Below are 13,280 nucleotides of genomic sequence, written 5' to 3' on the forward strand. Positions count from 1 at the left end.
TTTCTTTAGTTAGCTTATTTCGATGATTATTTCTTCAGTCATGCATGTTACATTTTAAGGAGGAAATTTCAAAACATACCTTTTTGGGTCATATATTTCCTTATTTTCGTATCTTGAAATACCCCTAAAAGCAAATGAAAATCTCCACAGCTTCTAGTGCATTGAAACATGTTAATATCTATTGATGGTGTTTTTGTTGTGTCTGATCCCATAGTTAGATTAAGTCATTCCAATTAAGCATCCATCAGCAAATGTAATTCCATAATGCCTGCATGTCTAAGATAAAATGCCGACTGACTTAATTTAGGATTTAGATTTTATGAGTTCAACCGATATCTACCATTTTTTCTCCAAAACGAATCATTGTTGTTCCAAGCTTTAGCACTAGAAGCGGAAAAATGCTTGTGAAAATTTTTATATTGGGAACAGTTTTAAGTTTATTTGAACATTACAACGTTCAAGCAGTCTTCGGCGCAAGGAAGCACAACATACTGCAAAATCCACCAAAAGACATCAACTTAGGCAAACGCGTTAGTACAAATCAGTATTTTGACCAAAAAATCGACCATTTCAACACGAGTGATAATCGGACATGGAAACAGGTATGACTTGAAGATTTTAGTATTGCATCCGAAAAAAATATTTGTGGCATCAAATCAATGGTAAATTTTAGAGATACCATGTTAGCGAAGAATACTTCAACGAAACGTCTACAAACAATGTGTTTCTTTTACTGGGAGGCGAATCAGAATCGACTGGAACTTGGTTAGGTTATGGGGCATGGATAGACACTGCAAAGCATTACGGAGCCCTCCTAGTTAATTTAGAGCACAGATATTACGGTAATAGCCAGCCGTTTACGTGAGCTCATGAATAAATGTTCATACAAAACTTAAATTTAATTGTTGAATTCTTCCAGCGATTTAAGTGTAGACAGTTTGCAATACCTTTCGGTCTCTCAAGCTTTAGCCGACACCGCTAATTTCATTGAAGCTATCAATGAAAAATACAATATTTCCAAATCTGATGCCAAATGGATTGCGTTTGGTGGCTCGTATGCTGGAACTTTAGCAGCATGGTTAAGACAAGAATATCCTGACTTGGTTGCAGGAGCGATGGCATCTAGTGCACCGTTGGAAGCTTTGCTGGACTTTCATGGTAGGATATATTCATTTATTTAATTAAAGTTCATCTAGATGGTTTTCTTAGAGTATTTGCAGGTGGTGCGCAATGGTATGGGCAACTATAGTCAAAAATGCGCCGACAACATCAAAGAAGCATTTTTGGAGTTGGAGCAGATAACTGAAATATGTTATGAAGGTGATGAAGCCTTTGATGAACTGAATGATATATTTCAAGTATGAGCCCAATAAAGTGTGTCGGAGTGCACTATTGCTAAATAAACCTCTCTTTCTAGTTATGCGATGATATTGGAAGAACAGACATAACCGATAAGGACTTAGCCACATTATCTCAATATCTAGCAGATGAAAACTTCGCTTACACCGTACAATACCATGGAAGAGCTGCAATCAATATCGACCGTGTTTGTGAGATTATGATTAATGAAACCGGAGGTAAAACTCTAATGCAATTTTGGTTCATTTGATTTTCGAACAGTAAAAATAAATATATAAGAAGTTTAAAATGGTCCATCCAATTGGGTTTCAGGCAGCTCAACTCTCCAGCGACTGGGACAAGTAAATAGTCTTTTTCTCAATGATTCCCAGCAGACCTGCACTGATTTTAAGTACAGTAATTTAGTACAAGCCTGGAGGAATACTACGATTGACCCAAGTTCAATGAGTGAGTATCAGTAACTAAGAAGTAATTGTTATTGGGTAAACCAATCAAGCTGACATATATTTTAAGTGTTTCATTTGAGAATTTTGGGTGCCAATCGAACTCGACGACATTTTTTATTTACTGTCTTATTAGATTACAAGTTTGGTTAATCGATTCAGTTGGATAGATATTGCAAATCATCTTGCAACATCAAAACTTGAAATCATGCAAAATATTTTGCAAAAGGTCTTGGACTTCGGTTTTTTTGCGAACCATTAGTTTGATTAACTTGGATTGAACTAGATAAACATTCTAGTTTTTTAAACCTAAAGCTGTAAGCTTTAGGAAGCTGAGATAAGTTTGAGAAGTTAGCTTTTACGATTTGGTAAATCACATCGTAATCATCATGGTAATCATCATCAAACATGGTAATCATCATCGTCCTGCATAACTACAAAAGATAACTTAACTATTATTTTTTTATATGAACCATCATTCAACTAGAAGCTTAAAAATCGCGACTTAAGGAAAACCTGAAGCAGATAATTCATATTTCGCATTGGTTTAAAAGTGTTCAATGTCTTCCCAACGAACATTAAAAAATATTATATTTTGAAAAAGAAGTAAATATAGTATGTTGAACAAAACCTGGATTTCTTGTTGAACTTTTTCCAAGCTCTCCGAAATAGAATAACAAATTTATTATAAGTAACTTATTATAGAAAAAGGACTAAAATTGAATGGAACGTAGACCGTGTAAAACTGTGTATTTATTTAATTTAATTTAAATATATTTATTTCAAAACCCGACACATACGAGCATCACGTGCCCAATTTTTTCATTACATAACATTATAGCTTTTATCTTTATTTTTAAAACTGGAATATTTCTTCTAATGTTTCTCCCGTGTTTGTTCGATGTTCATCTGTGATATGGCAATATGGATGAATTTTAAATGTACTCAAACGTAAAATTACTCTCTGATTTCTTTTATTTAGATATTTCAGAATAATTATATAAAAATTGGTAGTTCAAAACATTCTATTAGGAATTAATGTAAAATAGTGAACAATTGTGTCCTAGTGCGCCAATGGGTATACCAGACATGTACAGAATTTGGGTTCTTTCAAACGTCGAGTCACGAAGATTCCACATTTGGGACTCTATTCAACATCACCTACTTCACCGACTTATGCATAGATGTTTTTGGTAGTGAGTTTAATGAAACACTAACACGCTCTGGTGAGTACAAATTTACAGGCCGAATTGATTTAAGCTCCTAACTTACTTTCAAGGTATTGAAAAAATTAATAACAAATACGGTGGCAGAAACATGAACATGAGCAACATAGTTTATTTCCATGGAAGCTTGGATCCGTGGCACGTTGTTGGGAAGCTGGAAGCTTCAAAAGACGCTGATCACACAGTGCTCATTGTAAACGGTAGACGCGTATAAATCTAAGGTATTTAGTGAATGTATTCAATAAAATGTTGTTTTTGCAGGTGTTTCTCATTGCGCAAACATGATGGCAGTTATGGATACTGATTCGGAAGAAATGGCAGCCGCAAGGTCTGCAATCGACAGGCTGATAGGAGGATGGCTGAGTTCAGCAGCTTTAACCCTCGGAAGCAGCTCTTTAGCGAAACTAATTTTTGGTTCCCATATTTTAATTGCTGCCATTTATGCAATGTACTAGACTATTAATCAATTCATCCGATACTGAAAAATATCTAGCTAGGCTATCCTAAATTTATTTAATTATTTGAGATTTGACGATTAATACTAAATTGAAATCATGATGGATGTATTTATTTTCATTAATAAAACAAGCATTTCAAATAAAAGATTTAATAACTAGCATTAGGATTAATACTTGCAATATGTAACCATTCTGAACAGAATTGCCTCCAGATGCATCAACGACTCCGAGCCATTGCCCAATTAAATTTCTTATTTCAGCTCTGGCCACATTCAACTCCTCAGGATCACTTTCGTCTGCATCTATCATATTGGCACAATGCGCCACACCTACAAATTATCAGTAAATAATGAAAATCTAATTGCCTTTGACCACTTAGCAATTCCTTGTACCTTCAACTATAATAACTTTATCTCCTACGTCGTCAGTCGTGCTTAGTTTCCCCAAAACATGCCAAGGATCAATGCTTCCATGGAAATATACTATTTTACTTGTTGCAATATTAGCAGCACCGTATCGGGTATTGGTGGTTTGGATTCCTGCAGTATTAGAAGAAAGTGACAATATGTGGATTGTTCAATATAATTTAGAGAATTTTTTATAACTTGCCTACCTATACTGGATAACGTTTCATTAAACTCTTCTCCAAAGAGATCAATACAAAGATCAGTGAAATAAGTAATATTAAAGCGAGTTCCGAAAATGGGATTATCTTGGGTCGAAGTCTGGAAAAATCCGAATTCCGTGCAAGTTTGATACACCCATTGACGCACTAAAAGTAATACATTTGCAGAGAATGTTACATACACAGAATAGGGTCAATTTCATTAAATGTATTTGAATAAAATGATTGATTAATAATAAGTCGGCGGCTGAATAATCGTGCATATAAAAAAGAAAGTGAACTTCTGGGTTTGATAATTTTAACATTTTTTCTTGCGTGTCTAATGGAAGTGTCACGTTAAGCAATATTGATAAATCTAAAATTTGTCTATTGCCTTATATAGAATAATGAAACAAAACAAAACTGAATTGCAGGTAAAAACACAGAAAGTAAATTGAAACCTCCATTAGTCCACATCATGTGAGACATGGATTACCAACTTTAGATTAAATGTTTTTATGATATTTGAAATGATGCGGATTATGCATAATCCCATCAAAACATTTATCCACCTAAACCGGATTTGGAAATGAGATTGAGCGTTTTAGAAAATATTGATTAATTCTTCGATTCAAATTAATAAAATGGTCTAGCATTGCCAGCACCTTAATCTGCCAGTTCAAAAAGATGATTAAATACATTTTGATCACTTACTCATTGAACTGGCCACTATTGTAGTATTACTCCACCCTGCCACCAAATTCGCATATTTAAAATCTCTACAGTTACTACCTGCGTTTTCCAGGAGAAGAGCGTTAACTTCTGCCAGTCTTTTCAATTTTGTTGCACCTAAAATAAAATGAGTTCCTCTTTGATCACCTTAGCTTGTTAGAAAATTATGTGTGCATAAAATTGTAAATGGATAAAAAAGTGAAACGTTTCTTTTGCTCAAAACCTGTGAGTGCTTCAGCAAGAGAGAGCATGTATCAAACCAAAAACCATGAGTTGATTCCAGCAAACGAATAAAAAGTTCTGATAGTTTTTGTACCAGCCACTCAACAATTAACCACTTTTCCGAAGCAGATTAACTCGGTTGCTTGATAAAAGTCTGAGTCTTTCAAAAAAACAAATTTACAGCGAGTTTCATTAAAATATTTCGTTACATTTTCCAGATCTAAAAAACCATTCTTTTTGAACCACTTTTACTATCAATATAGCAGGAGAAATACATCTTTTTTGTTAGTGAAAGTTGGTCGCATCGTCTTCTTTTGAGCCATAGAAGAACGCATGACCCTTTGGATCATGTGCAAGTCTGGATATAAATTGTGTCTAGACAAATTCTACAAATACCTGCAGTATCATTAACCATAATCTCACATATCGTGTTTATTGAAATAGTCGCACTCGGTCTGCGATGATATTGGACCACATGAGCAAATATACTATCAGTGAGAATTTGGAAAAGCGTAGTTAAATCTTTGTCGTTTCCCTCGCTTGCCTGAATCGAATCACATAGCTGAAATAACAAAATCCTCACAACAAAATGTTCAAAGCCAATTTGCTAGGCGTGCCTTAAACATTTCGTCCAATTCATTATAGGCATCTTCATCTTCGAGACATCCAGTAACCAATTCTTCCAGTTGATCGTACGCTTCTTTTACATTATCAATGCAAGTTTGACTATGAGTGCCCAAACCATTTGCAACCACTTCCAAATATTCTACCAATGACCATACGAAGTTAGCCTATTTTGAATATTCTCGAGTCCCTTGGGTCTCACCATTAAAGTCTAAAATTGCGTTCAGCGGTGCACTTGAAGACATTGCTCCCGCCACCAAATGAGGGTACTTATGTCTTAGCCACGCAGCTAAAGTACCAGCATAAGAAGCACCAAAGACTATCCAATTCGCATCAGTCAAGTTATACTGATCGTTCATTCCTTCAATAAACGCTGCTGCATCTGCCAATGCTTGATGACTGGATAGATATTGCATGTTTTCAGTGGATAAGTCACTAGAATTGAGGTTTCAAGTTATGTTAGTTATTTAGATATCAACAAAGTAAATTTTGAGGCGTTAAAAAATTTTTTCTCGGTTTTTATTTCTTCATTCATTTCATTCTCCCTTATGAGTTTTGTCACTCCTGAATTGAAAATATGGTCAGAATAGCTTTTACCTAAATGGTTGACTCTGGCCATAGTACCGATGTTCCAAGTACATCAGGAGTGCTCCATAATGTTTTGCAGTTTCGATCCATGTCCCATAAGTAAGCCATCTTGAAGTGGCTTCCCATTCTCCGCCAAGCATAAGAAATACGTGGTTTGTTGAGGACTCATTGTAATAATTCTCAGTCAAATGATATCTCTAGACAAAACATTAATTCTAAGTAGGCCTGGGTAACTCAGTGAGTTTTTAGGAGTTGGCGTAGTGCTGCGCAAATGGCTTGGTACGCCAACCCAACGCACTTTTAAAATGTCTTCAAATTTCAGAATTTTCCAGTTTTAGCCAGTTGACTCTTTCTTCTAAATGCTCAATTTTCTAAAGTTTTACTTAAAAATGCTGACAAATATTAAGGAATTTTCCGCGAAAAAATATAAAATAAATTTCGAATCCTTCGCAGCTTTGTAAAAAGTTTTGAAATCCCTTTCCAGCTTCGAATTTGAAGCAAAAATCAAACAATTTTCTTTCAAAAAACGAACAGAATAAGCGAAAGCATAAACAGATTATTTATAAATCTTGTCACCTCCATTCCTCTGAAACCTGTAGAATTTGTTAAAAAAATACGATTTTTAAGTTTTCACTGAATTTTTGTTGCTTTACTTTCGACAAAAAACGTCCTACTTTGTAGTTTCACTTAAAAATACTGACGATCTGGAGGACTTTTACGCGAAAAATTGCTCAAAGATAAATTCTTAGCTTTGTAAAAAATTTAGAAAAGCTTTTTCCAATGTCGAATTAGGCACAAAAACGAAAATAAATTCCGACCGTTTTTTCCCGAAAACCATTAAGGTTTTCTCCAAACCCTAAAAGTTTTTAATCGAAAACGCAAAAAGCATTATTTTCTAATGATTTTCTTATTTCTGGACAATAATGGGGTGTTTTCAGTCAAAAATTACAAAATTAATTTTGCTAGAAAATTCGCCCCCATTCATCGGTTTGCAGGGAACTTTAGAAAACCTTTTTCAGCTTCGAATTTGGCACAAAAACCAAATAATTTTATTCAGTTTTTTACCGAAAGTAATTAGGACCATCTTTAAAAAACGACCAGAGTGCAAAAAGTTACAAAATATTATTGGGAAAATTCACCGCTCTCATTGCTCTGACAATTTTTTCTTGAAAAAAGTTTCTTTAAATTTTCAGGTTATTCCAGTTTTAACAAAGTTTCTATTAAGCACCCCTTTCTACGCAAAAATAGCATTCTTTTTTTATTTTTTCTTAAAATACTGGCAATCTTTAGCTATTTTATGTGAAAAATTATAAGATAAATTTAATTAAATAAACACTCGCTTCCTTAACCGCTGTGCAGAAATATTTGAAACACTTTTTGCAGCTTCGAATTATGGACAAAACCTTAATAATTATTTCTAGGTCTTTTTCCAAATATATTTCCCCGAACTGAAAAAGCGAAAGTTTATAATAATTTATTTGGAAAACTCTTGGAAACTTGAGTTTCTTCACTTTTAGGTCAACATTTCTAAACAACACTGTCACTAAACAGAAAAACTGCGTTTTCCCTAACGTTTTACTGTAAAATACGGGCAAACTGAATCTTTTATGCAAAAAAATGAAGAGGTTAATTTTACAAGAAAACTCGTGGACTTTCTTTGAGCTCAGTTCTGTTGCTGGAAAAATCAAGATTTTTTTTTTCAGTTGTTTGAACAAAGTAGTAAGACGTTTCTCAGAAAAAATTTTGCTCATCCTTTTTTAGATGTGAAAATTCCATTCACGGGTATCGTAAAGCTTTAACAAATGAATTATAACTCGTTAACCGATGAGTTATAACTCGTTAACTCAGAGAGCGGCAACAACTGAAAAGTGCAACTCAACGGTGTTACCCAGGCCTAATTCTGAGTAAAAGTTAGAAACGCTGTTGGTGTCAATACAAGTCCCTGAAAATTGAATCAAATATCTCAGAGCTCGATTTTGTTCAAAAATAGACTTTTTAGTTTTGCTGTAGATAATCTAAAATAATTTGTTTTCACCGCAGATATGCAACTTTTACAAAAAGCTACTTTTAAATGCCCTTAAAACAAATGCTACAAACCTGTTGGTATGTTCTGGAATCCGTCGGATTGAAGTGATCGATTCTCTGCTCAAAGTATAGGTCTGAACTAATTCCTGTAGTTCGCAGGTTTGCACTATCCGGTGGATCGAATAAAATACCCGTTCCAACACCAAAAACTGCAGCCACATGGCTGGTTTTGAAAATCAACGTAAAAGCAAGTAAATCGAAGCAAATATTCAGACAATGCATGTCTGCCGAGATGGTATGATTATTGTTAACTTTCTATTAAAATCATCGCTCTTTAAACAATTGCAAGGATAATGAACGATAAATTAATCTAATACCTGATATACTTATTTCACCACATTTTATTGCGCTGGAAGATTAACGCAGCAAATATCTGGCAATAATTTAATTTGCTTTTACTGCATAGTATTTTCAATGCTGTATTAAAATCTTGATTTGTACCAGACACCCTTCGTTGAGACCATGACCGAAATAAAAACAAAAATATCAAAACTGCCTATAAAAGTCTACTTTTAGAGCTTACTTTTATACATGTTTATCTCCATTCCTGCATTTTTTTATGGATTGGAATATTTTCCGCATGTAAGCCCAGCTGCATTGTAAATTGAGATAGTGGAAATGGTTTAATTTTAATTTGACTTTCAACAATCAGACAAGCATGAAACGTGGATTTTACATTGTATGGAGAACTTTTCGCGAACTGAGCTTCGGGACATTTTCAGGTTCTATTACTAACGTCTATTTTTCAAAAATTTCAATAAACTTTGAAAGCAATTTAACCGTATGGGATTCGTCAATAAATTCCCGGTGAGCTCCAGTCGAATTTCGTTTGATGTATTATCGAAACGCATTGTCGAATCGAAGTGAACGAATAGTTTTGTGGAAATAATTTTCAATTAGTTAAGCGCTCATTTGAACTTGAATTACCTAAGCTAGCATACTAATAATAAAAACGGTAATAAAAAAAACATATTTTATTGAACCAAATTCAATCATTTTAAAGTCATTTTAAAAAGTTGTTGATAAGTATGGGTATAAAACCCATCCTAAACAGCACGGATTTTTCGGTCCGTTTAAAGTCCGCACAAAACACACACAATCAGAACTTGACAGGCATTTAAAAACCTCAAACTTTTTTATCTGCACAAAAGAGCAAAGTTTCACAACGCTATCGATATTCCACTTTTCCTATTTTGCTTAGCATCTATTAGGGCATTTACGCTTGAAACTCGATCAAAAGTGAAAACGATTAGATCAAATAAGTTGGAATCAGTTCCATAATACTCATTGAAAAAAAGTTAAATACGAAAAATGTTTAACACAGGGAAAAGGTCGAAATTCAATTTTCGATTTGCTGTGGTAAGTTACAATTCAATTCAAAAGTATTGTTAATCCTTCTAGTGAAACCACATTTAACCAAATTAATCGTTGAACATCGCGGACCGCCCTAAATTCCTGATAAAGCAGTTTTAAATGAAAATTCAATTATTTTCACTTCAGCCACTGATTGTTCGACTCATTTATTTATGGGATTCTCGTCTCTATTTGCAGATGTTCGTTAGTCTGAAGGAAATTGAGGTCATCGGTTTTATGCGTTTTCTATTAACTGGTCGTCTACGTAAAGAATTTAGATTTTTCTTGCTACAGCGATTTTTAGATCTATTCTAGCCGCTATCCAATAAGTGTCGGCGAAAAAATAGCTCGCTAAGTCCCATATGCCTTATAAGTATCTGGCGCAGAATAAGACATTTTCCAAAGTAATTTAATATGGATGAAAAAGTAACACTTAATGGCTTTCTTCTGAAGCAATCAGGTATGTTCTATACAAATTTTTTAAATTTTTGCTCAATATTTTACGTCTGTGCATCTGTAAAATTTAAATCCACACAATGTTATGCAACTGACTCAAAAGGACAAAAACAGAAGCAGCAAAATGCAAAGTGAGCAATTTATCTCAAGTGAGTCAGCTTTCAGCCTTCGCTGGACAAAACTAAACCCAGAAATATTTTAAATTTCCATGTAAACCTCTCATAAAAAGCATTGAGCGAGAAGCAACCTGCATGAAAAAAATTGCCTCAAGAACTGCACCTATTATAAAACAGCGCGCTTAAAACTGTCGTTTATATCTTTTGAAAATTGAAAATTGTAAATGGGGCATTAAAATAATAATAAGCTGATTATACGCTTGGTAAAGCGGGTTTACGTGACTAGGCTTCAAAATCCAGCTTCGTTTAAAAACATGTACAAAATTGAGGCTCAATTGGAAATTAATCGGTCACATCACGACTACGCTTTTTAAAATGCAAGTGAAATTTCGTTAAATTTATGAAAAATAAGGGCATTTTTATGATAAAATTCAATAACCTTTATTGAACGTGGCTGAACGTGATGTCTACTGAATACAACGTATAACATTTAACAACTTCGATTAGAATAATAAACGAACCGGAAAAAGGTAATTTAAGTTAACGCTCTCTAAAAATGAAAATAGTGTAAACATATTTCAGTAATCGAAATGCAAACTAGTTTTATTTTTGTTGTGATATTTTCTTTTGTTAGTGCTATTGTTCACTTTTTTAATTAGTCTAATGTTGTGAAAGGAATCAAATGAATGCAATATTTAGTATATTATCTACACAATGGCATTTTGTTAAAGCCTTCTTTTGATTGAAAAAAATAAAAACCTTTAAAACGTTGGATGTTTTATACGTGTATATTTGCTCCTTTAAATTGAATCCAAATGAAAAGGTACTATCTGAATAAGTTCACTTAAATAACGTTATCGATTGAACATGATTTAGGCCTAATGGTGCTTTTTTTGCTGGATTAAAACATAATTTAGCATCAAATTTATTATATTAATTTTAAATATAAAACATAATACTTCATTTTAACACCCACGCTATTGTTGATATGTTACAATTACGAAACAACGGCGAAACGAAATGAAAAAGCCGCTACAACTATGTTTATAAAAATATTTCCAGAAAAGTAGGGCTCATAATTGTCTGGAAATATCTTGAGCTACCACTACAATGTCGTAAGTAGTGAACGATCTTAGCTACAACATTCTTATAATATTACATAAAATATTTCCTTAAAACGATATTATTTACATCTCAGTCTCGAACACAAAACGGGACAACACTTCCTAGTTGACGACGGACTTAATTGAAATTTTTTTAATTACGGATCAATTTTAATTTTGATTGCTAATTATGTATTATTTAAAAATGCGTTGAAATATGCTTTTTGTCTGTATGTTATATTTTCAGATTCTTTGAATTTGAAAACACTATAGAAGGAAACATGTTTTTATCGATATTGCTTGAATTGTATCCATTTTGATTGAATTTTTAAGTTTAGAACTTTGCTCCAGTTCATGATCAGAATACTTTTTGATTATGTCTCAAATTTTGCAATTGTAATTTCCAAACGGCCGATTATTATATTAAAATATAATGAAAAAATCAAATTTATGCTTAGTATAAAAACTACGAACAACAACAAATTATTAATATAACAATTATAAATGGATTCAGTTTGATGAAGTCATAAATAAAAAGTTTGGCTTTCGCGAACATTGTTTGAAATCGGCGAGTATTTTTGGCCTTTGGGCTGTCGTGAAAAATAATATTGTTTTCCTGATGACTAAGAACGAGCATCTTGCATTTTCACAGATATTTTGCTTACAAATTTACCCTGATTGACATTATTATGCAGAACTCATTGTCCAGTTGTTCAGGACTGATGAGAGTCAGTGTAAGCTTTTGAGCGAAATATGTCTGAAAATACAAACGACTCGTGCTGGCGAAACGTCAGGGAAAAATTATTTTCTGCTATAAAACCCACCAATATCAGACTTAAGATTGTCAAGCCCTAAGGAGCAAAATAATAAATAGTTCTTTAATTAGCAAATTGGAAAACAAAAGTACAACTTTGAAAAACAAAGTTGATTCAGTCATATCTTGAAAAATACAAGGAAAATATTGAAAGATTGCAGCACAGCCCTTTCCTTGAATTGCTAAAATTGTCAAACCACATATTTATTTAATTTAATTATTCAAGAATTTAGTAACATTTGTTCCTAGCTAAGTTGTACTTAACAAAACCATTTAGCGTAATCGCATTGTTTGTTTAAATACTCACTATGAATTAGTACTGGGCCTCACCATGTCCCAAGACAATTACCTCAATTATTATATTAATACAATATGGAAAGCCTGATCTTAGACCGTAAAATCCCAACAATTTTATTTTCATTTACAACTACCCAACCATCTAGCTTCTAATAACCATTTGTACTTTCAAAATTTACTTTTGATCTGCTTTCGTTGCTTTTACGCTTGCTACCACTTAGCTTGATCCTGGAATACCCAGGAGCTTCCTGAAAGCTCTTCGAAAGTCCATATTAAAAATAGTATATATTACAGGATTCAGTGCGGAATTGATGTACCCTAACCATGTTATAAAATTAATCATCCTCCTTGAAGGACAGCAAGAAGGACAAAAGGGCACAATCACGTACATGAGGAAAAAGGGCAACCAACACACTACGAAGACTCCCATAATGATCCCCAGAGTCCGAGCTGCTCTTCTTTCTTTTGATAGGCTGATTCGTTGTTTTTCTTCTATAAACTGGTAAACACCAGCAGGTTTTTTTGGCGGTTCAATTACTACCACTCTCGATTCCGAATTTTTGTCTTTAAAGTTGACTACAGTGAGACTGGAGTTTTTAGCATAATTTACAATTTGGTCTTTTGGTTCACCGCCATTCTTGTGGGAGATTGTTGAGTTTTCACCTAAGGAAATTGGTTTATTTAACTGTAATTAAAACATCCAGACTTTATTAAGCACAGCTCGAAATGCTAATTCTGTTCAACCCGTATCTCCATTTATAAAGTCGGTTTTGGTCTTGAATTGTAACTAGCGATTAGTT

General features: G+C 33.5%; 3 protein-coding genes across 3 annotated transcripts in view; 1 reads left to right on the forward strand and 2 right to left on the reverse strand.

Moving 5' to 3' along the window:
• Window positions 1–71: 71 nt before the first annotated feature.
• Window positions 72–3,631, forward strand: LOC109543188 (putative serine protease K12H4.7). The gene is made up of 9 exons (XM_019912764.2): window positions 72–602; window positions 674–861; window positions 920–1,158; window positions 1,210–1,358; window positions 1,418–1,577; window positions 1,672–1,806; window positions 2,870–3,028; window positions 3,082–3,228; window positions 3,290–3,631. Exons 1-9 carry the CDS (start codon window positions 399–401, stop codon window positions 3,481–3,483), a joined length of 1,575 nt encoding a protein of 524 aa, XP_019768323.2. The 5' UTR covers window positions 72–398; the 3' UTR covers window positions 3,484–3,631.
• On the reverse strand, window positions 3,620–8,648 carry LOC109543187 (putative serine protease K12H4.7). Its single transcript, XM_019912763.2, has 9 exons — window positions 8,354–8,648; window positions 6,266–6,453; window positions 5,871–6,103; window positions 5,662–5,810; window positions 5,441–5,606; window positions 4,805–4,939; window positions 4,100–4,258; window positions 3,879–4,025; window positions 3,620–3,815 (listed from the first exon to the last, which is right to left on the reverse strand). The coding sequence occupies exons 1-9, from the start codon at window positions 8,561–8,563 to the stop codon at window positions 3,622–3,624; spliced, it is 1,581 nt and encodes a 526-aa protein (XP_019768322.1). The 5' UTR covers window positions 8,564–8,648; the 3' UTR covers window positions 3,620–3,621.
• Window positions 8,649–11,178: 2,530 nt separating this feature from the next.
• LOC109543213 (probable G-protein coupled receptor No18) overlaps window positions 11,179–13,280 on the reverse strand; it is a 31,940-nt gene continuing 29,838 nt past the window's right edge. The window contains exon 4 of the mRNA XM_019912797.2: window positions 11,179–13,143. Within this exon, the coding sequence (XP_019768356.1) occupies window positions 12,698–13,143 (446 nt within the window). The 3' untranslated portion in view covers window positions 11,179–12,697. The remainder of the gene's footprint in view (window positions 13,144–13,280) is intronic.

Source organism: Dendroctonus ponderosae, unplaced genomic scaffold (genome assembly GCF_020466585.1).
Source record: "Dendroctonus ponderosae isolate FM_Combo_2020 unplaced genomic scaffold, Dpon_F_20191213v2 Dpon_F_20191213_7, whole genome shotgun sequence".
NCBI lineage: Eukaryota > Metazoa > Arthropoda > Insecta > Coleoptera > Curculionidae > Dendroctonus > Dendroctonus ponderosae.